General features: G+C 46.3%; 1 protein-coding gene across 1 annotated transcript; it reads left to right on the forward strand.

Annotated features, from left to right (window-relative positions):
* Window positions 1–6,370: 6,370 nt before the first annotated feature.
* On the forward strand, window positions 6,371–8,114 carry fbxl14b (F-box and leucine-rich repeat protein 14b). The gene has a single exon (XM_076296204.1). It carries the CDS (start codon window positions 6,871–6,873, stop codon window positions 8,071–8,073), a length of 1,203 nt encoding a protein of 400 aa, XP_076152319.1. The 5' UTR covers window positions 6,371–6,870; the 3' UTR covers window positions 8,074–8,114.
* Window positions 8,115–10,000: the final 1,886 nt, after the last annotated feature.

Consider the following 10,000-nt stretch of genomic DNA (forward strand, 5'->3'; position numbering starts at 1 on the left):
CAGAGGCGTAGCGAGTCGATACCTAGCATAGCTATAGAGCAAAGCCGTAGCGAGTCCCTAGCATAGCTATACAGCAGAGGCGTAGCAGGTGCTACCTAGCATAGCTATAGAGCAAAGCCGTAGCGAGTCCCTAGCATAGCTATACAGCAGAGGCGTAGCAGGTGCTACCTAGCATAGCTATAGAGCAGAAGCGTAGCGGGTCCCTAGCATAGCTATACAGCAGAGGCGTAGCGAGTCGATACCTAGCATAGCTATACAGCAGAGGCGTAGCAGGTGCTACCTAGCATAGCTATAGAGCAGAGGCGTAGCGAGTCGCTACCGAGAAAACCAACCATGCAACTCAGGGCTCCAGACTAACTTTTTGCACTGGTTGCACTGGTGCGCCTAACTTTTTTTCTTAGGTGCACCAGCACAAAAGTTAGGTGCACCCACATTTTCAACCACATCGCATTTAACACCGCAGCAGGTTCACTTTTTTTCCTTAATTACTGTCCTATATAGGTTGTCCTATGACTTATGATCTACAATTCTACAAGAAAAGTAACTTAATGAAGTGTTGGTGCTTTAAGTGCTTCACTGAGCTGAAATTTAAACTTAAAACATCTCAAGATGAATTAAATAAAAATAACAGTACCGTAACAGTGCACGTCTTTTAAGGGCTTCAAACTGCACATCTCATGGCTCAATGTCTTACATACTATCCTTCATGATCTTTAGGCCTTGGCTAAACCAGCTCGCCATGCTAGCATCTTCCATAGAAATGTATTTGAGCAAAATTTAAAGAGATGTTCCAAGTAGCCTGGGGGATTTTTATGTGATTTTGCAATGATGATTGCAATAATCATTTGACAGTCCCACAATGCAATTTACTTTTTAATTTTAGTATTTTTAAATTTTCAATAAGAACATCACTATGGTTAATGCAGTAACGAAATGGTAGGCCTATTATCATAGGCTATTGCAATGACTTGCCGTGCTCGATCTAAATATGTCCATTCAATTCACGTACACAATGACCACAGTTATACATGCAGGGAATATTCGGGCTTTAAATGTAGCAGCGATATTCGGTTTGCGCCAAATACCGGATTAAATTGATTGATGCCATCAGAATGAGTTTACACAACTTGCGCGCAAAACGAATATTGCTGTTGAAAACCGGGTTACTCCCTGCATGTAACTGCGGTCAATGACGCACTCCTTTTCGGCGATATCTGTTTCTCTGTCGTTCGCGAAGGCCTTGCATGCATTGTTCGCAATTTTAAGACGTCTTTTCATCTGCAAAGACTAGGCTACTATAAATTTGGCGCAAGTGGCATTCCTGTACGTCGGGTTTACGTTCAAACTATTTTTCTGGTGAATAATTATTGCGGACTGAACTTGGTGAAGGGAAGTTTCACTAGGCATATCGTAGGCAACGATAAACTTGATCATCATCTCGGGCTCGTCTGATCGGTTTGCTGCTGCCAGCCGCTGAAAGGCAGTGGGAAGAGGGGACATTTATCTCGGCCTATGTGACCACACTGTAATGCAACTACATCCACTCTGTTTATCTGACGGGTCTCTGACCTCTCTCTCTCTCTCTGCAGCACACGCATTTTCAAATTTACACACAGGCACTGGGCCACGGCCAATCAGAGGTGAGGTCCCGCCCTTCACTATCTGTGATTTGTTTAAACCACGATATTGGCCAAATATGTGTCTGTTATTGAACCAAATGTAGAGTTTCAATGCGGACACTTTTTCCTCTCTCGAATAGCTGGTCGCACCAGTGCGACCTCCAATTTTTTTTAGTCGCACTTTTGAAAAATTAGGTCGCATATGCGACCAAATTGGTCGCACTCTGGAGCCCTGCAACTTAAAGATCGGTGGTCAACTTCATGAAAAAGAGCAAAAGGTTTCAAGAGACACAATATTAAACAAATCACACACACAAAAAAAACAGCATCGGTAGTCAGGACACAATGTATGTAGCTTTGCTGTATAAATTATTTCAACTGCTGTTTACCACCACGGCCACTTCAATTTTAAACTAACGTCATCCACACTTGTGAGTGTGTGTGTATGTGTGTGTGTATGTGTGTGTGTGTGTGTGTGTGTGTGTGTGTGTGCTTGCGTGCATGCAGGTGTGTGTGTGCGCACACGTGTATGTGCGTGCATGTCTGTGTGAGTGTGTGTTTGTGTGTGTGTGTGGTGGGCATCTCAGCAGGTCTGCTTTCAGGGCAGTGACTTTCAGAGAGCACAGAGAGAGGAGGAGAAGAGGAGAAGGAGGAGGAGGAGAAGAGGAGGAGGAGAAGAGGAGAAGAGGAGGAGATGAGAAGAGGAGGAGGAGAAGAGGAGAGAAGAGGAGGAGGAGAAGAGGAAGAGAGGAGGAGAGGAGAGTATATAGTAGGAGGAGAGGAGGAGAGACAGAGAGGAGATGAGAAGAGGAGGAGGAGGAGAGGAGGAGATGAGAAGAGGAGGAGGAGGAGAAGAGGAGAAGAGGAGGAGATGAGAAGAGGAGGAGGAGGAGAAGAGGAGAGAAGAGGAGGAGGAGAAGAGGAAGAGAGGAGGAGAGGAGAGGAGGAGAGGAGAGTATATAGTAGGAGGAGAGGAGGAGAGACAGAGAGGAGGAGATGAGAAGAGGAGGAGGAGGAGAAGAGGAGAGGAGGAGGAGGAGAAGAGGAGATGAGAAGAGGAGGAGATGAGAAGAGACAGAGAGGAGATGAGAAGAGGAGGAGGAGGAGAGGAGGAAAGAGGGAGGGAGAGACAGAAAGAGGTGCTGCTGAATAGTGTAAGAGAGAGACACAGTGTGTGTGTGGGGTGTGTGTGTGTGTGGTGAGTGTGTGGGGTGTGTGCGTGTATGGGGAGGTGCGTGTGTGTGTGTGTATCGGGAGGCGTGTGTCTGTGTGTGTGTGGTGTGTGTGTGTGGTGTGTGTGTGTGTGTGTGGTGTGTGCGGGGTGTGTGCGTGTATGGGGAGGCGTTTGTCTGTGTGTGTGGTGATGCTGAGATGCATGCTGCCAGGTTCTGCTGTGTGTGCATGGGGGGCAGAGGCGGGGGGGTATCATGCTGTACAGTGTGTGTGTGTGTGTGTGTGTGTGCATGTGTCTGTACTGCGCATGTGTGTGTGTGTGTGTGTTTGTGTGTGTGTGTGTGTGTCAGGATGAGTGCTGTCAGGTGGAGCAGCACTGCTTCTTCTTTGTAAACAGAGTTCTGTTTATGCTGTGTGTGTGTGTGTGTGTTCTGTTTGTGCTGCTCTCCGAGCCCCACTTCGACACACTCCGGCAACTTCTGCAAGACCTCTCCTGTCATATTAGCTACACATGCCCCAGTGAGAGACCGTGTGTGTGTGTGTGTGTGTGTGTGTGTGTGTGTGTGTGTGTGCGTGTGCGTGCGCGCGAATGTGTGTGTGTGTGTGTGTGTGTGCGTGTGCGTGCGTGTGCGTGCGCGTGCGCGTGCGCGCGAATGTGTGTGTGTGTGTGTGGATTTTGAGGGGGGTTGCAGAAGTGTGTCAGCATGTATGTTTGTGCATGTTTAAATATGTGCTTGTGTGTGTATGACAGGGTGTGTCTGAGGTGTGTGTGTGTGTTGGGTGGGTAGGCAGTAGAGCGGCCTTATGTAAATAACTCTTCTGAGCACATTTCTGCTTCCAGACGGCCCCCTGCCGTTAGACCCTCACTGCCCCACCCCCCTACACACACACACACACACACACCTACACACACACACACACCTACACACACCAGCCACTGCCCCACCTACACACACACACACACACACACACACACACCACTCACTGCCCCTCGTACACACACACACACCTACACCTACACACACCTACACAGCCACTGCCCCACCTACACACACACCACTCACTGCCCCTCGTACACACATACACACACCAACTGCCCCACACAGACACACACACGCACACACACACCACCCACTGCCCCTCGTACACACACACATACACACCACTCACGGCCCCACCTACACACACACACCACTCACTGCCCCACCTACACACACACACACACACACACACCTCACTGCCCCTCGTACACACACCACCCTGAGGTAGTGAAGATGGAATCTAGGGTGTCTGTTAGTGTGAATGATTAATGTGAATGATTAATGTGAAGTATAAGTATAAGTATATATACTCTTTAGATAGATAGATAGATAGATATACTTTATTGATCCCTAGAGGAAATTCAAGAATTTTGATCCCGTGAGGGAAATTTGGTCTCTGCATTTATCCCAATCCGTGAATTAGTGAAACACACTCAGCACACAGTGAACACACAGTGAGGTGAAGCTGCCTGCAACAACAGTGGCGCTCGGGGAGCAGTGAGGGGTTAGGTGCCTTGCTCAAGGGCACTTCAGCCGTGCCTACTGTTCAGGGTTCGAACCTGCAACCCTCCGGTTGCAAGTCAGTAGGCCATGGCTAAATGATTAGTGTGAATGTTTAGTGTCTATTCTCCCATGTTCTGAGGAGGCCAAATGGACGTAATTGAGGATGGTGTTTGATTAGGATCGTGTTTGATTTGAGGATGGTGTTTGATTAGGATGGTGTTTGATTAGGATGGTGTTTGATTTGAGGATGGTGTTTGATTAGAATGGTGTTTGATTAGAATGGTGTTTGATTTGAGGATGGTGTTTGATTAGGATGGTGTTTGATTTGAGGATGGTGTTTGATTTGATGATGGTGTTTGATTAGGATGGTTGTTTGATTAGGATGGTGTTTGATTTGAGGATGGTGTTTGATTTGATGATGGTGTTTGATTAGGATGGTGTTTGATTAGGATGGTGTTTGATTTGATGATGGTGTTTGATTAGGATGGTGTTTGATTAGGATGGTGTTTGATTTGAGGATGGTGTTTGATTAGGATGGTGTTTGATTTGAGGATGGTGTTTGATTAGGATGGTGTTTGATTAGGATGGTGTTTGATTTGAGGATGGTGTTTGATTAGGATGGTGTTTGATTTGAGGATGGTGTTTGATTAGAACCTCTCAGACATTAATTGAAAATCCAGGCCCATGTTCACCAGAAGCAGCAAAATCACTGCTAATTAATCATAGGCTATACCAATTACTTCATCTGTAATAGCCCATGTATAAAATGCAGGACTAAGGGAAATGAAATTGGTAATTAATTCCACAGTTTACTGATTATAATATTGAGCTTGCTGTGCTCATCCCACAAGTGTTATTAATATACTATGCATGCAAATAATTAACTGAATTTATAATATTAAATGAAATATATTATTCTATAATAATATAATATATAATATTCAAAACTTTATTTGGAATGGATTAGACCTTAAAGAATCATACAGAATTCTAAAAATAAGTTATTTGTTAATGTAGTACCCTACTCTTTGTGCATACTTAGGTCAAACAGAACTACCTCAGCCATTTATTGGCCTGACTTTTGCACTATTATATTGACTGTCTACTGTATGCACAATTGCACAATTTCAACTCAAATTTTGCTGCTCTTATTTTCTTCATTGTATGTGCCTTCTTATTTTTACTTTTTATATTGTTTACTTGAATGTTATGTTTGTCTGTGGACCTAATTGGTAAAATATGTCTTGTCTCCACCGTGGGATAGTAGGAAACGTAATTTCGATCTCTTTGTAGGCCTATGTCTTGACATGTGAAGAAATTGACAATAAAGCAGACTTTGACTTTATATTAGAAGTATCTTCAAAATAAAAAAAATCGTGGTAAAACCTACATAGTTTTATAAATAGAACAGTAGCCTGTTGCAGTTATAAATGTATCGATTCTGAAATGTAACAATGTAACCTTGTTAATAAGAAAGCAGTCTTCAATGTATTCATTTTTGAAACAAGCAAATGGCGCTTCCTGCTCTAGCCAGCCACTTGCCTCGTCTTTGTTACAGAGAAACGAACAGTTGCAGAGACACACGCAGCCAAATCTCCGAGTTCACATCACACTCGGTTTAAAGTGCGTTACGACCACATACCTTACAAACAACCAATCTAACGTACCCTCGAATAACAATAAAGTGGAGCGATTGGCCCGCACTCAAAGGGTTAAGAGTAAAGTGAAGTGAATTGTAAGAAGTTGGTTTCCAGGGGAACTATTCTTACTGTTCCAGCTGAGTTGGACTAAACCACTCTGCTGCTCACAGAGGGGGGAGACAAAAGGGAACACACGAAACCGTCTCATATGTGCTTTAATTAACGCGAGCTCACAAACACTGAGTTTAGATGGTATTTTGCAATCCAATTTTATATCTGAGAGGCTTCTGGCGTGTTAATCTAGCTGTTTTATTGTTTTGGAGTGCGCCCCCCCCTCCCTGCAGCGACCCGATGCTCGCGGCCCTGCCAAGTCAGTTTGAACCGATCAGACAAAGGCAGCAGGAAGCCCCACAGCTCGGCAATGCGTGCGAGCTGAGCACAAATACTAAACGAAACGAAAACGTTCTCTTTTTTAAACCTCGCGGAGTCTTATCGACGCTCCAATATTTCTGTATTTCTCTCACGGCGACTGTTTGGAATAGTTTCGAGGGCTTTTTGAAAATGTACGACCGTCTAGATCCTCGCGTCGACCGAGGGCGTTTGTCTGAACACAAAATGGGTAGCGTTGCCTGACTGCCCGCGCGCGCTTCGCCCGTTGGCGTTGGGCTTTCGCTGGGAGGTTTTTTGGCTTTTTGCATTTGAATCCTACTGCGCAACCAGACGGATCACGTGGGACGTGGAGTTGATCGATTTGCACAGTTAAATGTGAAAAAGAGAAAGGGAGAACGGCTGGGAAAATAGCCGTTTTTTCCCCGGATAAGGGACTACGCTTCGCGAAGGGGGAGAAGAGAGGTGGGCTTGCCGAAGTAGGCTATTTTTTTATTCGGACGTAAGATGGAGACGCACGTCTCGTGCCTCTTCCCCGAGATTCTAGCCATGATTTTCAGCTACTTGGACGTCAGGGACAAAGGCAGGGTGGCACAAGTGTGTACAGCGTGGAGAGACGCCTCTTACCACAAATCGGTGTGGCGGGGGGTGGAAGCCAAGCTGCATCTGCGCAGGGCCAACCCGTCGCTCTTCCCCAGCCTTCAGGCCCGCGGCATCCGGCGGGTGCAGATTCTGAGCCTGCGGCGCAGCCTGAGCTACGTGATACAGGGGATGCCTAACATCGAGAGCCTCAACCTCAGCGGCTGCTACAACTTAACGGATAACGGCCTGGGGCACGCGTTCGTGCAGGAGATCCCGTCCCTGCGGGTGCTCAACCTGAGTCTGTGCAAGCAGATCACGGACTCGAGCCTGGGCCGCATCGCGCAGTACCTGAAGAACCTGGAGGTGCTCGAGCTCGGCGGCTGTAGCAACATCACCAACACCGGGCTACTGCTGATCGCGTGGGGGCTGCACCGGCTCAAGAGCCTCAACCTGCGCTCGTGCCGGCACGTGTCTGACGTGGGCATCGGGCACCTCGCGGGCATGACCCGCAGCGCCGCAGAAGGCTGTCTGAGTCTCGAGCACCTAACGCTGCAGGACTGCCAGAAGCTCACGGACCTGTCGCTCAAGCACATCTCCAAGGGCCTCACGCGGCTCCGCGTGCTCAACCTGAGCTTCTGCGGAGGCATCTCCGACGCTGGCATGATCCACCTCTCACACATGACCAGCCTGTGGACGCTCAACCTGCGCTCGTGCGACAACATCAGTGACACTGGCATCATGCACCTCGCCATGGGCACGCTCAGGCTCTCCGGCCTTGACGTGTCATTTTGTGACAAGATCGGCGACCAGAGTCTGGCTTATATCGCACAGGGCCTGTACCAGCTCAAGTCGCTATCTCTCTGCTCGTGCCACATCAGTGACGATGGCATCAACCGGATGGTACGCCAGATGCACGAGCTACGGACCCTGAACATCGGCCAGTGTGTGCGGATAACGGACAAAGGACTGGAGCTCATAGCGGATCACTTAACGCAACTGACAGGCATCGATCTGTATGGATGTACTAAAATCACTAAGCGCGGACTCGAGAGGATCACGCAGCTTCCGTACCTTAAAGTGTTGAACCTGGGCCTGTGGCAGATGACCGAGAGCGAGAAAGCGAGGTGAAACTTGGGGAGGTTTTAGAGTGGGTGGGGGGAGAGGAGGAGGAGGAGGAGGAGGGGGGTTGAGAGGGCGGGGAAATTTTCTTTATTTTAAAAAAGAGAAAGGAGCAGCCTGCTCTAGGCTATGTAGTGCTCGCTATTTAATGTATTAAAACGACAGAAATGTGACTTATTTTAAGCGAAATCTAAAACAAGTTATTTTTTTGTTTACATAAAGTTAAATTAACACGATATTTGGGCCCTTTTGTCAAACTAAAAAAAAAAAAAAAAAACAACAAACTTTTTAAAATGTTTATTACTTATCAAGTCGCAATATAGCCTAGGCTTCAACCTCCTCCTCCTAAACTACCGCGCCTAAACATGTTGGCTACCTCGCAGCTGTGTGTAGATGTTGTGTTCGTCTCAAAAGAGAGGAAACTGTGTGCCTAGGACTCGCCCCTCCCCCCACCTCGGCTGGCTTCAGCGCTGCAGCAGAGAGAATGGGGCCTAACTACCTTTTGTTAATTTGCCCCGAAACGGTCAACTAAAGACAGAAACGCCAGTCTCAGCCAAGACCGGCTCATTTGAAAATAAAAAAAAAATCGAGTTTATGCAAAGACGGATAAAATAGCCTTCTGGTTTATATACAAAAAAGCTTTTCTTTATTTTCTAAATTGTTTTTAGTTGTTAGCTCAACTTAATAGGCCTCAAAGCCTTGGATTCAAGCTTTGGATAAGGAGTGTCTTCGGCTAATGTATTTATGCTTGTGTAAGCAGATATTCTTAAATAATTGCTGTTATTCAGAGCATTGTACTTCAAATTGAAGTTATTTCTTTATAGAAATACCCTTTTGAATCAGTCGTTCCCGTTCAGTCTCCACCAGACAGCAGGCGCTGCGCCTCCCGAAACAAACCCGTGTGTGAGATAGAAGTCTTGTGTCCGTTTTAAAAGAACCTACATTTATATCAAGGACATATTTTAAACAAGGGGCAATCGATTTTTTCTCGGGGTAACAAGCAAATGCGTGTCAGGCCTATGTAACATGATGTATGGACGTGCACCATGTATGAAGTCCTGCTGATAAGAAACTGTTTTAATGTACTGTACATGTATTTGTAAAAAAGAAAAGAATCCCAAATTAAATTGTTTTATATTCTTACAGTAAGCATTAAAGTTGATATTTATATAATAAAATAACCAACATGGCTGGTTTGTTACATGTGGGGATTTCTATAGGTGGATCTGCATGAGGTCAGTAGTCTTTAGTAGGCTCTCTAGCCTACTGAGATGCAATGGTGTTTGTGTACATGGTTTGAAAAAGCGAGAAGGGGAAGCCAGCCTGGTTTATGCCTTCGACGGGGTTCTTACGTGGCCCGGAGCACCGTGTGGTTTGGTTTTTCATCTCAATGCAGAACACAAAGAATATCGAGTCAGATTCTATCGATGCTGCCCGGTTTGGCTGGATTAATATGCCGTTCAGGGGGATATTGTTGCTTATCGGCTGGTTTGTTACATTATTTACGAGGCGAAACAAAATGGATGCTTCCTCGTGACGGAGGTTCCTTCACTGTTTCATATTAATGTGAGAACGCTGCTGTTAATTAGATTGATCAAAGGCGAAATTTCTCGAATCACCGGCAGTATGGGTTTTGATATTTAGTTGCCTCTGCGGAAAAAAACATTTAAATTAGTGTTCTGTTAAGATATTTTAGTGTCAGCGTTGTAAATAGAGTGCGATTTTAGTGGTGTAGTTTGGTGAAACGGCGTCCGTTTTGAAAGCGGAGTGCTTGTCGGCGTTTGCTATTGTTTCCTCGAGTTAAGAAGCCAGGTTTGAATTCTTCTCCTTGCTCAGTCACGCATACCCGATCTGAGAGCCGGTCGCTGTCCCGCGGGACTTCAGCCCCCTCCCCCCCGAAACCTCGGCTCAGCCGCCGGCCTCCACCACGCACACT

The sequence above is a fragment of the Alosa pseudoharengus genome, unplaced genomic scaffold (genome assembly GCF_046254945.1).
Source record: "Alosa pseudoharengus isolate Yale_2024_CS ecotype anadromous, Long Island Sound unplaced genomic scaffold, YU_APseudo_1.1 YU_APseudo_1.1_scf_20, whole genome shotgun sequence".
Taxonomy (NCBI): Eukaryota; Metazoa; Chordata; class Actinopteri; order Clupeiformes; family Clupeidae; genus Alosa; species Alosa pseudoharengus.